Source organism: Neolamprologus brichardi, chromosome 5 (genome assembly GCF_056152115.1).
Source record: "Neolamprologus brichardi isolate AB-2024 chromosome 5, ASM5615211v1, whole genome shotgun sequence".
NCBI classification, from domain to species: domain Eukaryota; kingdom Metazoa; phylum Chordata; class Actinopteri; order Cichliformes; family Cichlidae; genus Neolamprologus; species Neolamprologus brichardi.
In genome coordinates, this window is record NC_142108.1 from 8,996,182 (window position 1) to 9,018,403 (window position 22,222).

General features: G+C 38.3%; 1 protein-coding gene across 2 annotated transcripts in view; it reads right to left on the reverse strand.

Annotated features, from left to right (window-relative positions):
• slc2a9l2 (solute carrier family 2 member 9, like 2) overlaps positions 1 to 22,222 on the reverse strand; it is a 95,401-nt gene that overhangs the window by 57,473 nt on the left and 15,706 nt on the right. For both annotated transcript variants that reach the window (XM_035905131.2, XM_006784589.3), the window contains exons 4-7: positions 21,198 to 21,358; positions 17,391 to 17,515; positions 16,047 to 16,192; positions 1,454 to 1,586 (exon numbers count right to left, since the gene is read on the reverse strand). In XM_035905131.2, the coding sequence (XP_035761024.1) occupies positions 1,454 to 1,586; positions 16,047 to 16,192; positions 17,391 to 17,515; positions 21,198 to 21,358 (565 nt within the window). The remainder of the gene's footprint in view (positions 1 to 1,453; positions 1,587 to 16,046; positions 16,193 to 17,390; positions 17,516 to 21,197; positions 21,359 to 22,222) is intronic.

The following is a 22,222-nucleotide window of genomic DNA, read 5'->3' on the forward strand; positions in this document are numbered from 1 at the left end:
GTGTCAGCTGTGTTTCCCCAGGTGTTTTCACTTCCATCATTACCCTTCTGTGTATTTAAGTCCTCTGTCTTCATCTGTTCAGTGTCGGTTCATCTGTTTACTTTGCGTCAAGTCACAGCAAGTTACAGTTTTTCTTAACACTGTTCAGGTTCATGCTCATGTTTTGATTATTTCTTGTTTACGTTTTGCATGTTCCTGTTCAGTTTCATGATATTGTCTCGTGTCATTGTTTTTATAGTTGATCCTAGGATTTTTTTCCCAGTTTAGGTTAGTTTAGTTCCTCCCTTGTTTCACCTTGCCTTATTTTTGGTATTCAGCCTAATACAAGGCTTGTTTTTATTACACTTCTTTTCCTTTCTCCCGTGTCTGCTAATATTTTTTGTGAAATACAAGCTCTCACTGTTAAAACATGAAAAAATAAAATATTGGTTTATGAAATTTGCATTTCATTCTGTTTCTATTTCCATTTTACACAGCATCCCAACCTTTTTGGAAATGGTATAGAAATATATGACTGAATATTAAAACAGATTTTAGATTTTATGGTTCTTTGCTCTCATTGTATTTTACATAAAGGCCTGTATATGTTTGGTAGTTTCTTTCTGTCATCAGCATAGCAAACACATTTTTTACCAGTTTCAAACTAAAGTCAGTCTTTACATTGATTTTCTACATTAAAAAGTAAAAGCAATCAGCTACCAGTGCTTCCAGCAACGGGAAAAATAAGAGCTGATTTTAAATAAACTACTTGGATATGATTTAGGTTGCAAAAGTAGCAGTAAGTCAGTTAAAAAAAGGTAACTAAAAGACTTTTCACACACCCAGCTTTATCACTTATTATATAAGAAAAAACAGTTATATTAATAATGGCTGCAATAAATTCCAAATGTAGCATGTCAAAATGTCTGCTGTGAAAAAATAATAATAATAACCAATTATGTGTAGAATTAAAACCACTGAGAGTCACAGTTTATTTAACTCACATTACCAATGCACTTCTTTTTTGAAACTGCTTTACAATCATAAATAAAGATGTGAAGCCATCTCTGAGTCTTTAATTTAGTATTTGAAAGCTGTATTTAAGAATATATTTTTACATTTAAAAGTGAAGAATTCAAGAATTCACTCTCTGATTTGGTCCTCTTAAAACCTTGGCCAGTATTAAAAGCTGAAGTATTTATATAAAGCAAAACTTTCACTTGTGAAAATTGTGTAGTGTTCACTAAAAAACTCTGTCTGGTCCCTGCAGATATACTTCAGTCACCTGAGTGACAGTGACAGTCTTACTTCTTAAGACATTTTTTCTAACTCTAAAAGAGTGGTAATGTGTGGTAGTTGTTGTAAAGAGCAACAGCAGAGTTTTCAAATATAATAACCACAATGAGACACCAAAGCCTCTTGTGTCAGCCGGACTGCATTTTGCAGATGTTCTTAAGTGTTGTTTATGGAATACCTTTTTCCGCTCCAGCCTCATCCCTCCTCTCCATCAGCAGGTAGCGAGGACTCTCGGGGAGGAAGGGCAGCACACACAGCTGTAGCATTGCGGGCAACGCAATGAAGGAAAACAGGTAAATCCAGGTGGACTCCTGCAGTCAAAACATCAACAAAAGAACTGCATCAAAGGTTCAGACATGGAACGGCTACACCATATTAAACAGCGATAAAACAGATGTATATCACAGCTGTTACAACACGTTCCACTGAATGGGTGGATGCATTTGGATTTTTTTCTGCAAAATGATGAGGCTACTATTTATATTATGTGAATATAACATCATTGGCTACTGTGCTAGCAAATACTGAGTAGGTTTAGTTAAGAATGTGAGGGTTTAGTAAAGCGACGCATTCCTTCTTGCATATATTTACTTAAAGCAGAAGGGGAATCTTTATATGGGCTGAAGGCCGTCTGCTGCTCTCATTAAATGTGAAGAGCATTTCAAATGTCAAGCAATGGTAATGAATATGGTAAAGTTTCTAAAACCTAATTTAGGAAAAAGAAAAGTTACAACACTGGATAAAAACAGGATGCGGGCATTTAACTAAATATGTGCTCAGATTTAATTTGATGGCATGGACTGCAACAAAAAAAGAGAAAAAAAAGAAAGAAGAAACTTGACAGGCACCTGTTACCATGGTGTTGCATCACCTCTTAACAACAGGCTGTAAGCATGTGTGAACTCAGGGGGGAAATTGCTGCAGTTATGAAGGCAAATAAAAGGTTTCGCACCTCCTTTATAGGAGTTTTTGTGTCATAATATACTCAATATATTCAGTAGGTCATTTGTGTGGGCACTTTGGGCAGACCAGCTTAACACCTTGCTACAGATTCATACTGCTATAATACATGCAGAGTGTATTTTAGTATTATATTGTTGAAATAAGAAAGACTTCTTCTTTTAAAAAAAAAACAAAAAAACGACTGAGTGGTTCAAACTAAGCGGTGCACTAAACAACATCAAAACCTGATTTCTAAGACCGCAGACAAGATTTTTCCTTTTCATCACAGACTATCTCTGAATAAATAAACCCATAAACTTGGGTCCAAGTTAGGCACTATATTTATGTAGATTTTGGGTTATTTTTGCAGAGTAGTTTAGCTATAAAGTGTGGGCCTATGCCATAAAGAGATTTCCACTAAACAATTGTATATTTTTAAATAATCTACAGCCTCAAAGATCATTCAAAACAGGTTTTTGTCCTTGTCCCATGTGATCAGAGATCTCCTCCAGATCCTCTGAATCTTTTAATTATTTTATGTACTGCAGATGATGAGATCTCCAAATTCTTTGCAACTTTATGCTGGGCGTTGTTAATCTCAAATAGTTTACCCAGTTGCACATGCAATTTTTCAAAGAGAAGTGAATGGCTTATCTTCTCCACGAGGCTCTTTTTACATCCAGTAATGTTACTAATTCATTAGCTGTGAGTTGTGCCAGCAAGTGCGTATCAGAATCAGAACACCTTAATAATCCCAAAGGAAATTATGTGGTTCCAGTTTAAGCTCAATTATAAATATCCAGAACATTACAGAGGTGAAATATATATGATTGACATTTTACATATGTATATGTATAATGTATATGTGTGTATATGTGTGTTAAATACAGGGTTTTTATTAAAATTGAAAATTTCATCCAACCAGATAACACAACACGGAAGATAAAATAACAAGGTCTTTTCAGCTGCTTGCGCTTTAAAACATACTTTCATTAAAAGTACCCTTGAAAACAAAATCAAGTGATCCTTTAAGGCATCACAACAATCCGAAGTAACCGTGTAGCCTCATCACAATGGACCGATTAAAAGTTATGCAAGTACCAGCATGTGAAAAAGACGAAAGAAGTCACCCGCGCGTCATCACACTTTGCTATTGCTTATTGCAAAGATGAGAGGATGCACAGTCTCATCTCTGTGCAGGGCTGTGCTTCCTGATGTCACTTTAGCAAATGGGAGGACGGTATGGCTGTATCCCAATTCAGGGTCTGCAGCCTTAAAATACGCAGCCTCAACGATCCTCAAGGGCTGCGTACTTAAAGACCGCTAAGGCCGGAAGTGCGAGGCTTGTGAAATGGGACGGTCTAGCCTCCGTTGCGCTGCCCAGGTTGCCTAGCAACCATGATACTAACAGCTGGAAACGTTTCATACAGCTTTGTTTGACAGAAATGAAGGAGAAAATCTTTTGTTCATTTGTTTGTTTGTTTCTACATGAGCTTTGATCATTCTCTGTAAGATTAAGGTCAGCTATTGAACGGCGTATATTTTAAAGTAAAGGCTGTAAAACCAAGTTAGTACAAATGTCACTAATGTCACATAACTTTGGCCAACAGTAATGTTTTAATGTTCTTCGTTATTAAACATTTGCACATAAATAAGTGACATGATATTCATTACTTACTTAAAGTTTACTCTTCGGGCGCCCCTCATCCGCCGTTTTTTTCGGCAAAATTATCCACACCCACCGCCGCGCTATGCATTCTGGGATATGTTGGGCCACGAGGTCTACACCGCCACATCCTTAAAATTCAGGGAAATGAAGGACGCATTTGAGGGCCGGATTTCGAGCAGCCTTTGAATTGGGACAGCCTTCGTCGCGTCGCGGTGACGTAATCGGCCTTAAAATGCGGCCTTTAAGGCTGCAGACCCTGAATTGGGATACAGCCTATGTATGCGTATGCACAGAGAAGGAGGTGCCATTTGGACAGAAAATGCTCTGAATTTATGTGAACTAAATCCCCCAAAATACTTTCCAGTTTCCAGGGAATAAGTTCACGTAAGAGTTTGTAAAAGGTTTGTTTTATGTTTTTTCTTGGTCATCTTCACCAACTGAACAAGCTGTAAACACTGACACATTATTGGTATGTCAGACGAGATCGGCTTGTGTTTTTGTTATTCATAACTGACTTTTCTTCTTTTAAGTTTTGAGAGTGCTGGAAATAAAATGAAATTTGTGGGTGAAAACACTGATTATTTATGAGTTTGTCTCTTAGCAACATCTCTTATATGGTATATGCAGTGATGAAATATGCTGGATATACAAAAAATGTTTGGTTGTGCAGCTTTAAATCTAAAATGAATCCAGGCTGGGAGAGTGAATCACTTTGTTATCTTGGGGAAACCGTAGTTGTGTTTCTCAGCGAAGCCCTTCACAGATATTTCTTGGAACATAGAAAAAGATATATAAGATGTATAGTTTTTTGTCTCTGTCTCTCTGATGCTGAACAGTGGATCATCTTATCCCAGCAGGGGGTGACAGCGGCTGACTAGATTAAAGCTCTATAGCCTGCTCTCAGAGACAAAGAATCTGTGCTGCAGGCATTGATTTCTGTGATCTATACTATAAACCTCTCATGTTACCTCTGCGTAATCTTCTGGTAAGATGTAATAAAAGCTGCTTAGGCTGACTGCACACACAAAGTGATTATTTCTATTCTAACAAGCTTGTCAAGTGTGATTCAAGAAAGAAAAGAAGAAAAACAAACTTAATTTAATCCTGTGATGACCCCATCTGCCTACTTGTTTAGTCTGTCTTGTTATTTCTTAAAACATCCATAATCCCCCGCTCTTCTTCGCCTATCTGTCGCTAACATGATCTCTTTTCTGTTTTGTCGAAATTATGAGCCAGTTCTTGATCAGAATTTACAAGACTGGCAGCAAGCGACATGTCCCAATCAATCATCTGCAGAGAAATGCCTAACAATCAAGTGGCACAATGCTTATTAGGTATACGCACAGGAAACCATAGTTGACTTGGCAATTGTGACACAGCTGAAGAATGATCATTTGTGGGTTCACACTGAGGCCCTGTTCCATTAGTGTGTAACTTGTGAAGCACGCATTAAATGTTCTGTTTCACTCTCACACACCCAAATGCACACGAAGGTTTATCTGTGCAGTCAACAGTATGAAATTTATAAATAAATAAATGCACGCCTTTCAGTGTCTAATAACTGTCATAAACAAATGAGACAAATATTTTACTGCCTTATTACAAAGGCCGTGTAGTTCCCTTTTAATTATTACATGTGAAATGTTGACGGTTGTACATTCTGGGATTGAACAAATGCAAAGCATGAGTCTTTGTTGTTGGGAGCTGACAGGAATGAAATGGAGAAGGTTTACAACAACAGTGTGGCTTCATGAAATGCACAGAGGACTACTTCAACTACCAGACGGGTTTTTGATATGAACATTTTCTGAGACACAGATAAAGGAAAGTCAGGTGTATCACATCTTTGATATAGACAGTTATAAACACTAACAGTATCTCTGTGTGGTTAGCCTTAATTACTTTTGCTGACCAGTGCATTCCCCAGCCAGGAGGTGAACTTTTTTCTAATCATTTAATTGCAAATCTTTATTTTCCACAACAGGCAGTGAGATTAAGACAGTCATTCACTGTCAGTGTGGCACTCTGTCGTTCACATTTCACATAACACATTAAGGATACAGTGTGCGTTGCAAAACGAAAAGTTGTCACTTTGGGATCTTTATAGAAGTGTTGTGTTTTCCAAAGCCTTTAGATGGATCAGAAGTCATCATTCTGGTGACGCAGGAAAGAACTTTCTAACGTCTGTTTATGTTTGTGTAAATGGTTGCACTTTGATCCAAACTATATTTTTCTAAAACTTATAAAGTTGTTTGAAGTAAAAAAAAGAAACACTGAGGAAAAATTGTAATTAAAAAAACTCAAACCTCGGTTTCCTGGTGTGACATGTTTTTAAATTTCTACTTTCTAAAGTGTTTCTAGTCCAAATAGTTTCCCCGTACATGGAGCACAAACATTTATCTGGAGCCGTTTTGTATCTGCATGATAAAAGGAAGATCACAATACCTCTTCCATATCTAATTCTCACAAAATGAGAGCCTACTTGGTAAAAATGTCATGGCACCAGGATCTCAGCCATTGGAATACTTTATAGATGGACATCTGCCAGGATTAGATGAAAAGCTGTTTGTGATGAAAGTCACCTTCTCCGTAAGCCTGTTTTCCCGATGGTCTGTCAGAGGAACAAATTGACCACTGGCCCTCTCTGGTGTGTGCTGTTCTTAAAATATTAAAGAAGACTCCTTCTACTAGGGAAAATGTGAAAGTTCTGGATTCACACAGGCCTTAAACTCTTACCGCATATTATATTATTTTCTATTATTTGACAGACAGACAGATGACTCATGCCCTGTGACAATGTGGGTTCAAAAATATTAACATGGTACACACGTATAAAAGCAATCAGCTTGAGAGACCTTGGGCTTTCCAACAAATCTAGACTCATGTTGCATTAACAACAAATACTTACAGAACATATTTGTTTTAATTGTTTTTTTATCCTGTTAATAAATGAATGTATTCCCCATATATAACAACCAATCTACAGTCTAAGTATCTATGTAATAAAGAATGTCATGTGGAAAATTAAGTATACACAGCTTACAACAGACAGTATCCAGGAGTTAAAAATCAAATTGAATTGAATAATTGATTATTAGCAAGTGTGAACGTCTCTATAAAAGCAGATGTTTTGGTAATTTACTGGTCTGAAGCACTCAGGTGTGCATTAATACAGACATCATCAGGGATCTTGGAGAAACAATGCTGCTCATCAATATGAGTAGATTTATAATGTCATTTCTAAACAATCTGAAGTCCATCATTCATTCTACAGTGACAAAGATTCACCAAGTTGAGCTGTTTCTAAGAGCAGACATCTCGGTAAATTGAGCCCAAGGTCAGACTGTGCAATGCTCAGAGAAATTGCAAAAAATCAAAGAGCTACATCTTGCACTACATCACAGGCTTCAGTTAAAATGTTAAAGTTCATCACAGTACAATAAAGAAAAAGACTGACCAAGCATGACTTGTTTGGAAGGGTTTACAGGGGAAAGTCTGTTCACTTTAAAAAGAACATAGCACCACAGCTAAGCTTTGTAAAGTTACATCAAAAAACACCTCAAGACTTTGGAACAACGCCCTTTGGACTAATATGACCAAAGTGGAGATGTTTGGCCACGATGCACCACAAACACCTCATTACCTCTCAAGCATAGCATTAGAGGAGTGATGATTTGGGTTTGCTTTCTGGAGTCAAATGTGAGTCTGTCCCAAGCACAGCAGCAAATCTACAACACAATGCCTGGAAAAGAGTCAAGGTGCTGCAATGGCCCAGACAAAGTCCAGACCTCAACCTAAGTGAAATTCTTTGGTGGGACCTTAAAATAAATGCATGCCTGCAAACCTCAATGCATAGAAGCAACAATGTAAAGAAGAGTGGGCCAAAGTTCCCCCACAACAACATGAGACGGATAGTCATACAGAAAATGTTTACTTCAATGTACTACTGCTAAAGGTAGCTGTGCATGCTACTGAATAACGGGCTGTCGTTTTTCACACACACTTGTTCTGAATTTTGGTCCAGTTATGCTAAATAAGAGAAAGAAAGAAAGTGTGACACATGTTGTTGCTCATCTGAAGATTTATTTCAATTATTTTAGAACCTGTCAAGGACCAAGTGATATTATATCATGTCCCTTTCATATGATTCTAGCTGTAGTCAAGGCAGGCTGATAGCTTCACTATCTTGCACATGCTCAGTGGATGACTGGTTAAGATCCTGTTCCTGCTATAACGCAAAACATAAACATGTGTCTCAAAAAAGGACAGTGGCTTAGCATGAGGGTCACAGTAAGCATCATTCTTCGAGGTTCATCAAAACAAGGAACCACACAACAAGCGACATCTTAAGACAGCCACCATGAACAGGCCTGTTTGAGCTTCATAACCAAAGGCCAGAATAGACTTTACCGTGGCATTATCATTAGATTTGTCACATATGTCTGTGATTTACTTGTGAAATGAAAAGGAAAGAAACGTGATAAGCGGGGCTGTATGTCAACACAAAACTCAATTTAGAGATGTGGTCAGCAGGTCATATTGACATGCGACAAATCAATGCTTTACAAATAAAAAAGAAATCCTTTTGTTTGCCTAAAGCTATAAAATAACACCAATATTTAATGGTAAAGTGCAAAGTAGCAATGGAAGAAAATAGGAGAGGACTTCATCAAATAAAGAGTGAGTAGGTTTGCGTAAAGATATCATTGATTTTATTTTGGTTTATCTTTTTGAAACAAGGGTAAAAATGCAAAGGGGTTTATAGGAGAATGAAAGTTGAATACATTATTTTAATTATGTTTATCTTTTTTTTCTTTTCTTTACATCACATATTTGCAGAGGACAGCCATGCATAAGGCAGAAGAAAGTAACAAAAAACCAAATTCATCACTACAACACTCGTGCCTTTATTCAGGATGGGCATTGGTCCACAGAAATTACATAAAACGAAGCGTGAGCCAAAATCCACTGGCTTGAAAATATGTTTGTCGCTCTTATATTATCGTTGTTGGAAAGACAGCTCATGCACTGCTGGAGATGTGCATTATGCATATAGGATTCTGAACAAAAGGATAAGCTTCAAACAAAGCAGGACGCAGATACAGTCTGGTCTTTGAAGCCTTTGAAGTACGTTATCAAACACAAACAATTACACTGACAAATCAGTGTCACTTCATATGCATTAACATGTGTTGCTGTGGTTAATGTGCTGGCAATGAATTACATTTGGTGCTCAGCTTTTTATACTCAATTGCTTTTTCTTTGTTTCTTTTATGACTTTATTACACACTTAAAGGCTACTGGAGGACTAGGTGTGACTTTGTGAACAGGGATCAATTTGTGAAATGTGAAATTTGGAATGTCATGTTAATGTTTCGTCAAACAATGCACCGCCTACAGAAGCTTAATGCTAATGGCTATCGGGTGGAACTGTTTCGGACGAGCGTGACAACCAGCAGCACAACATTACAGAAGACTTAAAAAAGATGGGAGTGGGCACTTTAGATTTAGATTAAAGACATAAAGTGGATGGGGGTTTTTATTTGTATCCATCCACTCATTATCTTCCACTTCCACTCCAGCGTCTGTGTTTTTTATATGTCACACAAACATCGTAAAGCAAAAGCTGATCATTCACCAAACTTGATTTGTAACAGCACATCCCTTTTTTTCAAACAAAAAAAGTATATTTTTATTTTAGGTTTAGTTTCTATTTAACCTCTTTTTTTAGGCAGAAAAATCCCCAACATCTCTGGGGTGCATCCTAGACAGGTTGCCAGTCCGTCACATGGGCAACACAAAGAAACAGAAAACCGCACATTCTCACATGATCATTCTGGAATAAATATATATCTTTTTTTTAATTTATATATTTTAAAATCATAATCCAAAACAGTTTGAGCAGGCCGGTGCCAAAAAGTGTAATGTCATACTTTAAATTTGGAAAAGTAATTCTGGGAAAACATATTCCATTATTATTTCTGTTTTAATATGATGCCAAAGCAAGCAGTGATCTAATGTCAATAAATTTTGCCAGGAGTAGAGCACTTAGATTATTGGCTTTCTGTTCATATTACACAACTGATTTTGGCTTTCAAAGCATCTGTGCCTTAGGCTAATGTCTGTTTCCAGCCCTAACAGATAAACTGAAAATCTAGCACATAAATAATCTGTTATAAAAACATTTCAGCAGCAGACCAAGTCAACATGGCTAAAGTTGTGTACAGTGAGCAGTGAGGTGAGAAAGGATAAAATGGATAATATTTCCTCAAGGGTAAACAAGGCGTGTCTGAGAACTCCTACTGATAGCCTATTGAAATAAGGGACAGATAGAACCAATCAGATAGCGTGAAGGGTAAAAACGTGAGTTTCTTGCTCAGGTGGCAGAGGAAGCCATTGCTCAAGGGCAAAGCGCTTTCAGCCAGCCTTAGGAAGGGAGGAGTAATAGTGTGAGCAGAGTTGGAACTTTTTCCTTCAGTATGACTTCATGCTTGAATATCAAGTCGAAATAAAATTTTCTGGTATGCTAAAGCTGTAGAGCGAATAAGTCTGCCACTGAGGCTTCATCAGTACGACTGACTAATAGAACGAACCCGGTGTTAAAAACGGGATTAAAAGTATAAATATTCATACTCTCACAATGGGAATAAATATTGATAAAAACAAAGTTAATTATAATAAATACTGATAAAAAGCATGTAAACATAAGTTTAATTAATATGTACATATGTATATGTCAGTGGTTCCCAAACTTTTTTCGCGTGTACACACGCACGCACTAACACATCCTCCAACCACACACGCCCATATTTTGCTCAATTGCGGTTTATTTCACACCTCAAACATTTAGTAAACAATTAAGCAAATACAAGTAATCTGCAGGTAGTAAGAAAATAAACTACTAACTCTTTTACGCTACGTCCGCACCTACACGGGTATTTTTGAAAACGCAGCTGTTTCGTCCACACGTAAATGGCGTTTCGAATCACCGAAAACTAAGATTTTTTAAAACTATTTTTTTGCGTTTAAGTGTGGACGAGGAATACAGAGTTCATCACGCAACGTTAAAGGTATGTGCCTTTTTTCACGTGCGCCACGTTATTGTTTACATAAGATGAATTGCAGAATGACAGTCAGATTAACAGTATTTTTTTTTTATTATTCTTTCTTCAGGTTTTACACGCTTACATATAAACACGCAGTTACTGTTCCTCTATTTAGAAAGGCAGAGGCGTCACGGTGTAATTATTTTACATGTAGTTGTTTTTTCCTGTGTAATAATATTCAACATTGCTATCAATAAATTTTTCAAAAGAATGCCTCTCTGTGCAAAATGGGTTTAAAAACATAAACAGCTGTGGGATACTGTTTGTCTGTGATTTAGACAGAGGGAACAAATCGTGGCAGGATCAGCCTGATGTTATTTGTATCCCACTGTAACTTTACTGTATAAAGAGCTAACATCTCCAAAATGTCGTGAGTAGTTAGTTATTACAACAAGTGTTTGTGAACTAAAAATCGAGAATGTGGGATACTGTTTGTCCATGATTTGAACAGCCCAGCGGTGCTCCCGACGAAGGGAAAAGCAATTCTGTAGGGGAAACCCACCTTGGCACTTGTGCAGGTGAAACCAAAGGGAAGATATGCGTCACCATATTTTCTAGTCTTTGGCTTAGAATGAAGTTGGTTTGGAAACATATTCAGCTATGCTTCATCTCCTGCTTTGCCTTTGTGTAGGTGCCCCATGCCAGCAGTGTCCAAGCATTGTTCTGTTTTTTTTCCCCTTTTCATGCCGCGTAGTCTCCTCCGAATGTAGCCGACAAATGCGTCCTCCTTTTCCCCGAATTTGAATGATGGGTCGGGTGTGTCCTTCGTGGCCCACCATATCCCAGAATTCATAGCGCGGCCCAGCCAAACTCCAGTTTCCAACAATGGCGGCCGCTACTAAGTTTTAAAATTACTCATACTAATCTTTCTGGGCCACAAAATAAACTTTTAACATATTTTCAGGCGAGAAAGTAGCTGTGTAAACATCAAATATCTGCTCGGTTTATCAAGATATCGCATATTTGCAAAAGTGCTTCGACGTTTTCGGAGACGTCTGTTACCCACCAGCTCGATAGCTAGTTGGGAGCTCGAGGGTCACTGAAGCCGCTGAGAACGGCACAACTCCCGGTACATCATTTTCAGATCACCGCGGACTTTCGCTACTCAGGTTAAACGTAATATATAAGTCACTTAGACAACCTAAAAATGTTATTGTTGGGCTTTTTTCAGTGTTTTATTTGTTCGTGAGTCAATCAGTTTGGCTGAGATTAAAGTTATTAGATTAGATTAGATAAAATAAAACTTTATTAATCCCCCGGTTGGGTTCCTCCTTGGTTTTTACACAGCTGAATAAACGTCAAACAGAAAACTGATTAAACAGAAGTATGAGACAGTCAAGAATTTACGCCAGTGTCCTGTTATATTTTAGATAGCAAGGAGCAGACGGCCGAGTTTATTAAACTCCACCGAGACAGCGGTGACGCTAATCAGAAGGCTAGACCGTCTAATTTCCCCAGCCGTTTACTTCCAGCCTACCCGACCTTCTGAGGACCCGGCCCACGTAGACCGCGAAGGCCGGGTCCTTAGGAGGATGCAGCCCATGAATTTGGACACGACCTATAAGTATTAGCAACGAGAAATTAAGTGCCTTCACCTGCACTTTATTTAGCTGAAACTTGATAAGCCTCAAGCCAATGTGTATTTTTAATGTACTGCTGAGCTATTTTGTATTATTTTAAATGTGTGTTTCCTATGCACCTTTTCACTTTGAAATTAGAATAATTTGTTGTACAACATAGAATATTTTGAAAGAAATTTAGAAACACTACAAGCAACTAGAAGTAATAATAAGTTACAGACATGATAGCTTAAATGTTGAACTACTGTGTTCTGGCCTGGTCCTCAGGTCAGGTTTTTTCCCTTTGCTTATTTGGATTGGATTGGTTTTGAGGACCTGAGAAGCGCTCTACTTTTGTTAAATGTGCACAACCTGCTGAACTTTAATAATTGCTAATAAATGCAATTGTGTTTTCTACACCTATTGCATACGAGTCCTCTGTTGTCATACACCCTTGGCTCCTACGAATCTAGAACCTGTCTGATCTGGCCCATATTTCCCTTCTGTCCTCGTACTGTGGTTAAAGGTAACTACTCTGCCCGTACTACATGCAAAGAAGGCAAGAAGTAGCACTAACAGGTCTTACATGCTCACTACTAGTATTGCACCACCAGTGTTACATTGACATTTAAACGCTGGTGGTTAATTCTCACCTTAATGCCACATAGTCGCCAAGGTCACACACAGACGTGAGAGGCACAAAGAAATTTCGGTCTAGACAACCCAAAATGTGATGTCCACATATGTGGACACCAGGTCCTAGGAGATTAAAGACCACATATATAGCTAAAAGCAGACATTAGATTCCTAAGCAGGCATCAGCTCCACAATTTATCACATTTTATCACAACAGAACCTCTCAAAATTATATGCACACAAAGTTTAAGGAATCTGTGTCTACGGTCTTAAGATGTTTCAGTTTTTCTGTCCTATACAATTAGGTTTTCTCCAAATAAATTTGAATGGACTAATTTGCACCTTATGGGAAGCATAGTGGTGCCACGTTTAGCACTGTTGCTTCACAGCATAAAGATCCTGGGTTCAAATCCACCATCTGTCTGTGTGAAGTTTGCATATTTGCCCTCTCTCTGCGTGGGTTCATTCCAGGTTCTAAATTGCTCATAGGTGTGAATGTGAGTCTGAATGGTTGTCGCTCTCTGTGTTAGCCCTGCAACACACTGGCAACCTGTCCAGTTTTCAGTTTTATTTGTCATATGCAAGTTAGCACAGGGTCAACATCGCAATGAAATGTATTTAGTCCAGGGTGTCCAGGGTGTAATGTGTCTCTCATCCTTTGTTAGTTGGGATAGTCTCCTTGCTACATGCAGTTATAGAGAATTTTGTTTTTGCTTTCAACATTGAAATACTAGAAACTAGGGCTGTTCGATATAACGATATATATATGATGACGATATAAAAACGTCTATCGTTTCATTTTACACTATTGTTTTGTGGTGTCGCAAAATAAACTGTTTACGGCAATATTTTTTCACCGTTTTGATGGTCACTGTAGTGGCTATATTAATTTATTAAAGTTCTCTCTTTCTCTTATATTTAATATAACCACACTATGGACGGACAAGCGCCTGTTTTTATGCTAACGACAACGACGGTAACACCATCGCGTGTCCGCTTGTTTATGTTCCACATAAACCTTTCACAATAAAGCTCAAGATCCTGATCTTTTCAAAATAAACTGAATCTCGTGAAAGAGCAGATTATTTACGGATGAGAAGTTAAAAAAGAGCCGCCAGGTGCTAAAAAATAAACCTTAGACTCAAACGTTAGAACAGGCTTTTCCCCGCAGCACGCCGTGTAATAAATACTCACAAAGAAAACGGCGGCTGTTACAACTTATGTCTAAAAATGTATCGTTTCATGCATCGGTTAAAACACTCGACTCCAGCTACATGACGCACAGCTGGAAACACTTCACGCAAGTCGAGCTGCCCGAGATTCACAGAATTCACAGAAAATGTTACATTTTTGTGATTTATATCGTTATCGGGATGATAGAATTCTTATATCGGGATATGAGATTTTGGTCATATCGCACAGCCCTACTAGAAACTCCCCAGCAGCCAGGTTGTCTGGGTGCATTTGATCTTGGCATTGTCCAGTCCGGATGGAAAAGATTAGACTCTTTCACTGTCTTTACCAAAGTTTAAACTGATGTGCTGGTTCCTCTCAGTGTGTGAACTAAACATGTCGAATATGAACAAAATATGAACAATTTGTGAGCTATCTGTGATAAAATAAATTTTTTTACTACTCATTAACTACTGTATTTTTTCAAAGTGTTTTTTCTAGTTAATATTGATAGGTTTATGTTGTAAGTCAGACATATAGTGGAACCTGTCAGGCAGGCGAGAGGAAACAAACAGGATCCAAGAAACAAAAGAATGAGCTGACAGCGAGCCTATAGTACAGCTGATGCAAAAGATACAAAAAATGACAAAAACCACAACATGAGGTACATGAAAATCCAAAGAGAATAAATTGGGCTGCTCACACACACATACACATTGACAAAAAGGACAAAAAAGTTTATAAGATTATAAATACTCAGAAGTCACTTGGGACAATGAGCAGATGAGCGGGGAGACACAAGTGAAAGCAATTAACAACAGGTGAAAACAATCAGGGAATCAGAGGAGGACAGGAAGGAAGCAAACCTGACAGCAGACATGAAAGAAAACTACGCTTCAAAGCAAAACAGGAAACAACCAAAGGAAACTAGCAAACAACAACACAAAAACTTAAGATGTCAGAGACTAGGCAACACAGAGGGACAGAGGCATAAATGCATAAATAAGGTACAATAAGACACAAGCTGAGGAAACTACTAATACTACTATTAAATATAACAACACACTGAAAAGAAGACAAAACAGAACATGTAACTGGTTACCACATTAAAAATAAGCAATCAAATCTTATCTTATCAATAATGTGAGAACTAAGTCTCACATTAGAATAATGTATAATAAATAAGTCAAAATCTAAAAATTCAGCTAAGAACAAAACACAAAATGTAAACCAAGACTGGAACCAGTTCAACCAGTGACAACTCTCACAATAGGTGAATAGTACTTTATCTAATGCATCACCAAAGTCATGACAGGTTCACATTTTACTTAAAGTGCCAATTTATATGACGTTTAGCATAATTTATTGATTCAGATTCCTTACTCACTCACTCACACTGGCTTTGGGCTTGCTGAAACGCTTTTAAATGCTTTTTGTTTATGACAGTGACTTGAGAGCAAACTTTATTACAGACATCCACAGTCAACAGACCTTCTCCACAGAAAATATACTGAAAACTTGGAGTGATGTGGTGGTTATGTTTAGCCCACTTTTCATTTACTGAACTCCAATTTCTTGTCTTGATTTAAAATTTCTCCAGCCTCAAAACCATTCTTACAGAAAACAACATGACATATACAGCACACTTTCAAAATGTAATCGTTCATAGCCTCCTAAACCACTAACCTGACCCAGCAGCTCAGGCATCCCCAGCACTTGCCCAGTGAAAACTCCTAAGCAGATTAGAATGGAGTTGAACTGGCCAATCATACCTCTGAAGTGTTTTGGGGAAATTTCTCCCAGGTACATGGGGAGAGCACTGAGAGCAATACCTGTCAGAAAGAAACAAGCAAACAATATATTAAAACCTATTAAAAACAATATATTCATGTCTATGTAGACACTCCTCTCATCAGTATGTATTGACATAGTAGAGGAATATGCATTCACGTATCTTATCTAGGATCTGTAAGCATCAGCTGTCTTTAAAAGCATTGGGGGTGTTTTTATCAGTATCGAAGTCTGTTTTGTTTTACCACATAAATGTAAGTGCAGACACACCAACAGCTCCACTGCACTGACACACATTGAACATCAAGTCACATTTCACAGTTTTGTGAACTGAACTGTGGGGCACAGTCATGGGTACTAGTATTGATGGTCTGTGCATCAGAAACGGTCTACACTGAAGAACAAGTTAATACTTAAATTAATTTCCACACACTACAAATTGTAAACAAGTTATCATATGCTTCTGTAAATGTGTGTATTTTTTTAAAGGTAGCTACTATTTCTCCGTTGTGGTATAACCAAGCTACTGTTAAAACCAAAACTGAGTTGCATTTTATGAGATAGCACTTTTTTAGCACATGTGAAATCAGTGATCATTTAATTTAAAACGCACAATGGCTTCTTCAGTTCATCACCAGATGGGAAGTCCCGGGTATTTGACCTCTAATAGTGCTATCACATGTGCTCTTTGAATGACCATCACTGAGTGGAGGTCGTGGCCTATGACACCATTTATCTGCAACATAGTCTTGAGATACCTTTCCAGACGACTCTACCCACACTCACACATTGAGTCAAGTTGACTCATATGATTCAGGATGGGGGAACATCTCACACCAATTCACACCTGATGCAAGTGATTCGCACGATTGACACCAAGAAGCACATCTTAGCTGATGTGACCCCAGGGACTGAAAGGACTACAGCGTGGGTGACCTGCAGCCCAGGAACCAGAAGTAAGCCTCCAGTCTGAGAGCAAAGTGCTCTATTAGGATAATATGGTACTATCAAGTCTATAAGGTATATTAACGTCTCGAATAAACATCTCGAATAAACAGGACCCCTGTTTATTCGAGATTCGAGAAGGTCAACCGGATTAAACTTAAAAATATCATCATAATTTACATGATTAACTGAATGAATATTTTCTTTGTACTCTCTTACACTACAGCATTATGCTCTATATTGAATGTTATACACTGTCTGATGAGTGGGAAATTATAAAAGCATATTTCTTACCAGAATCCACCCCCATAATGAGTCGTCCAAGGATGAGCATCTCAAAAGATCTTGACATTTCACCCAGAGACAGAAGCACAGCAGCTATTACAGCAAAGCTGTTATTCAGCAGCAAGGTCCCCTTTCTAAAGTCAGTAAGAAAATTACATGAAAAAAATGTAACAATTAACAAAATGTAACTCATTAAATTCAATTTCTATAGTGCTTCACCTGGGATGAAAAGAACTTCACCTAACAAAAAGCTAGCAGAGCAAGAACTATCAGAGATATGCGAGTTTTAAAAAGCTAACATCATGGAATAGCTGAATAACTTTTTATAGTTTCAAAGGAACACATTTGAGGCCATCACAACAGAAAAATCAGTTCTGTAATGGAGGTTTCTTACACTACGCTCAATCTGAAACTATTTCATTATCGCTAGTTGCTAGTATTCTATAAAAATTAACCCAAGCTCCCAGAAGCACCAAGTCAGTGGGAACTGTTCCTCTTCTTGACAAGTAACAGTCAGTTCTCAATCACTTATTACATAACAGAATTTAGTGCGGCCTCTAGCCATGCAGTTCAAAAGGACACGATTACACCGGGTCACATCAGCTGTCACAACCAGTGTTGGTTCCAAGTAACTTGGGTTTGCTGTAAAAAGAAGTTTTCTTCCCACGCACAACGGACGCTAATGTTTTTGTCACTTTTTATGGAATCAAACTCAAAGTAAGGTCAGTACTTCCACGCTTTAAACGCTGCACGCTCATACTCTCTCCTGCATTCGATATATTATCCATTGTTGATCTGCACACAGCTGTTGTCACGAACGTCGCACTCGCTTACGTCACTGTCATGAGACATTCTCGCAAAAAAATCACAGTTTTAGTAACGCAGTAACGCAGCGTTCCTACGGGAAAGTAATGGTAATCTAATTACCGTTTTTGCAATAGTAATCCCTTACTTTACTCGTTACTTGAAAAAAGTAATCAGATTACATCTCTGGTCACAACTGACCCCCGTTTCAAAGAGCATCTGTCTGTCCTGCCTGCTGAACACTCTTCTGTTGTCCAACTGTTCTGGTTTCCAGCCTTTGTCTTGACCTGATCTCTTCTTTGGTCTTCCCGCCTGTTCCCTGCTGTATCTTAACCATTAGCCTCTAGCATGGCCCTGATGGAGCTCCACTTTCACAACAGGTCCTGCCTCCTGGAGTAGTCTCTCTTTAATCCCCCATCTGCAGCACCTGGGCAACACTGTTTATCTGCCTTGCCACCAGGCCACCCAACATCTCTGGTTCCCTTGTTCTCCAGCATCGGGCCATTTGCGTGTGATCTCCAGCTCATCTGCTTACTTTTACTCTTTGGATGCTACCTCCCTACCAGCCCTTGTTGACCAAGTTGCTTTTTTTCTTCAGCATGCCTGTCTGCCGTGTGTGTGCATTCAGGTCTTGTCTGAACTGTACTTTTTTTTTTAATGTCAGGGGTCAAAGAAAAATGTTTTCTTCCTATTGATTTTTGCCATCTTTGTAGTGAGATGCTTAACAACGCCACTGAGACTCTCAGAGCAGCACATTTCGTAAGTTATAGCATTTGAACTCAGTATTTCAACATCAGTCACACAACACCAGCAGCATGATAATCAGCCGTGTTTTGTTTCTGAGACGAAGGCTTTTCTCTCTTGCTGTGTCTAAATCTACATTTAAATCTAAAATTTAAATACACTCATTTGTGTAGTAGTGCAGTCGACCACAAATGTTTATTAATCTCTTTTCATGTCTGTGGTGAAATGTCCTCTATTGATTTTTTTTTTTTTTAAACTAAACCTACCTCGGCTTCCCTGGCATACTTTGAAGTGTGTTTCATTTCGATTGCTCCATGAGTCCTCATTAGTTAACATATATATTCAACTCTTGTCCCTGACATCTGAATTTCAACCTTTCCGAAACTCTGTGTAAAACTTCCAGCTGACCCACACGTCTAGCAGGGAATGTGGAGGGAAAATGAATTATACGCTTCAGCCTAATTAACACAGTGAGGATCGCAACCTGAGAAATCCAAGGTGAGCCTCAAGGGTATCTTAATTGTCTGAAATGACTCTGAGTAAAAGCTTCAAAAGTCTCTCTGTGACACTCTTGTCATTAGTGGATAACAGATTCTTTAGAAGACGTATCATTTCATAGCCCTGAGGTGATTTTGTTAGCGCCTGAACGTGTCCCTTGAGGATAGTAGGACATGTGGCTCTGCAGTCCAACACGTAGGTGAGCAAGACTTAAACCTAAATGCATCACGCTGGCTGTGAGATTGGATCTCATCATGCAGTATATAGGCTGTCAAACCAGTGCAAGTCAGTAAAGACCAATACCTTTTATGTCCTTGGAGTCAGTGCACTGACAGTCTTTTATGTCTTAAATCCATTACAAAACATACTGGTACTTGATCATTGTAAATGGAGGCTAAAGACAACAGTGAGATTGCTACAGAGTAGATTTAAAATTATTCATTGTAGTACTTAAAGGAACTGGTTGTCTAACGGAGCCTTGTACAGAAAGGGAGACACAAGGAACAAAAATAACACTTGTACACTTTAAGGGTCTGTGTTTGTATTTAACATTACTTATATTTAGTCACAGCTGGAGAGGTGAGGTTGACATTGGAATTTTAATGTGCCTGTGGGCGGAGTCTGTCTGCTTCATCCTTTACGCATCCGGACCTGATCATTTAAAGGCTGGATGTTATCTCAGTTCCTTGCCATGTAATCCTCACTACAATAGTGAAGATAGGGCCAACTCTGTCACCTGTGATTAGCGCTTTTGTTCGCCAGCTAACCGTGAGTCTCTCTGCTCCTTTCAGCTGCCAGCCTCGTGCACAAGTGAATCATCTGTCTCTCTGGGATTCTTAAATCTTCCGACTTGTGAAAACCTCCAACCACACTTCAGCCTGCTTTAGCTTGGAAACTCAACCCACCCATTCTCCAGCAGTCATGTTTGCCCACCACAGAAACCTCGCCCCATAGGCAGCTCCCGGGGATAAATCCACCTCTAACTCAAATAAGATGGTTCTAATCCCTACAATCAAGTGCACAAAACGCCCCCTACATTTAAGCCATCGCTGACTCTGTCTCTCCTCATCCACAGAACCCAGCCCGGCAGCTTCCACCACTTTAGATTTGTTTATTAACTTTATTGTAAATAAACTGTGAATAAACTAAATATTCATAAAGCATTCATAATAATAATATTACCAGTGTCATTTAAATTTAACCTGCAATCATAAATCATTGTGTGTTGTTTACCTTAAACTGAGCCCTACAAATCTTTTGGAAGTAAGTCCTCTGTCATGTTGCTTTGTCAAGAGTAAAGCTCCATACACTGATTAGCCACAGTGTTAAAACCACAATGATTTTGTTGGATCATTTTGTTAAATTACATCATACTGAGAAGCCAACAGTTCGTGCACAAACAAAGTCATTTACCACCTGCCTAAGCACTGTTGCAGATCAAGTGGTTAGTGGTTTCTTTCTTCCCTTGCTAACAGCAGCACACCACACTTCAAAAATTCCCCTTTCTTGTGTTTGTGCAGCACAGTGTTATCCTGCGGTCCCTCGATTTCAATCCGACGAAGCATTTGTGGGATTCACCAGAACAAGCTCGATCCAGAGAGACCCCTCCCCACAACAAAGGAAGCCAGAGGATCTACAGTGTTGTTCATATTCACTCATAACACAATCGTTTGCACCAAACTGACTGCTGTTCGCCATTCCCTGATGAGTGAAGGGTATAAAAGCAAACTTCTTACCAACGATATTGTAAGCACATAACAGTGTTCTCACCTGCCCAGTACTTTGATGATTAACGTGGCAGACAGGGCTCCAAAAAGGCCTCCAATAGAAAATATGGACACTGTGACGGACCAGAGGAGGGTCACCGTCTCCGCTGAAATAGGCTCCCCATATCTCTCAATCCATGTCTTATTGTAGAAAGCTTTAATGTACTGAATTACAAAAGGAACAAAAAGAGATGTTTTAAATGTGTTATTCATATGGATAAATGGTGAAAAAAACAAAAAACATTGATATTTAAAAAGTTAAACCTAGAAACCCCCAACACATGTTTACTGAATATCATGTGTATCATGAGTGAGTTTTTACATTTCCAATCTGACTTTATGACCTAAACTTTGCCTGAAGAAAAGGACTAGCAGGAAATGATTGTTAAATGATATGATCTGAAAACATTTTGTTTTAATACCAGTAATAATATTGGTAAGATTTTATATCTGGTCTCCACAATATGCAAATAAATTAATTTCAGTAGGCTTAATGCAGGCACGTCATTAGCCCTGGGTGCCCTGGATGTTTATTGAATAGTTCCAGATTTCATAAAAGAATTGTTTATTCTTTGCATCTGTATTCAGGATTGTCACATGTGAAACGCTCTTATCTCTGACCTAGCTGCCTTAATGCAATCTAAAATGTGTTCATGTGGGCATATACGTGATTGATTGACTCATTGTATCCAATAAAATTAATAAATGACATGTAAAACACCTAATCAATCATCACATCAAAAGTTTGAGATTTGGATAGTTTGACTGGAGCATCATGATAGCATTCTTTTTACAAAAAGGACAAAAGACAGAGCAAGAGCAGAGGCACCAAACTTACATGTCAACATACAGACTTGCATATAACTGCTTCATCAGCATCATAGTTTTAATGCTACTGCTTAAAGTTAAAGTGAAAAACTCAAATTACACTGATTGCTTATTTCAGTATCATCCTGTCAAAGCAACATTAAAGCATCTGACTTCAACCTTTAAGTAGCAGACAGTGTCTGACGTTTTATATAACTTTAC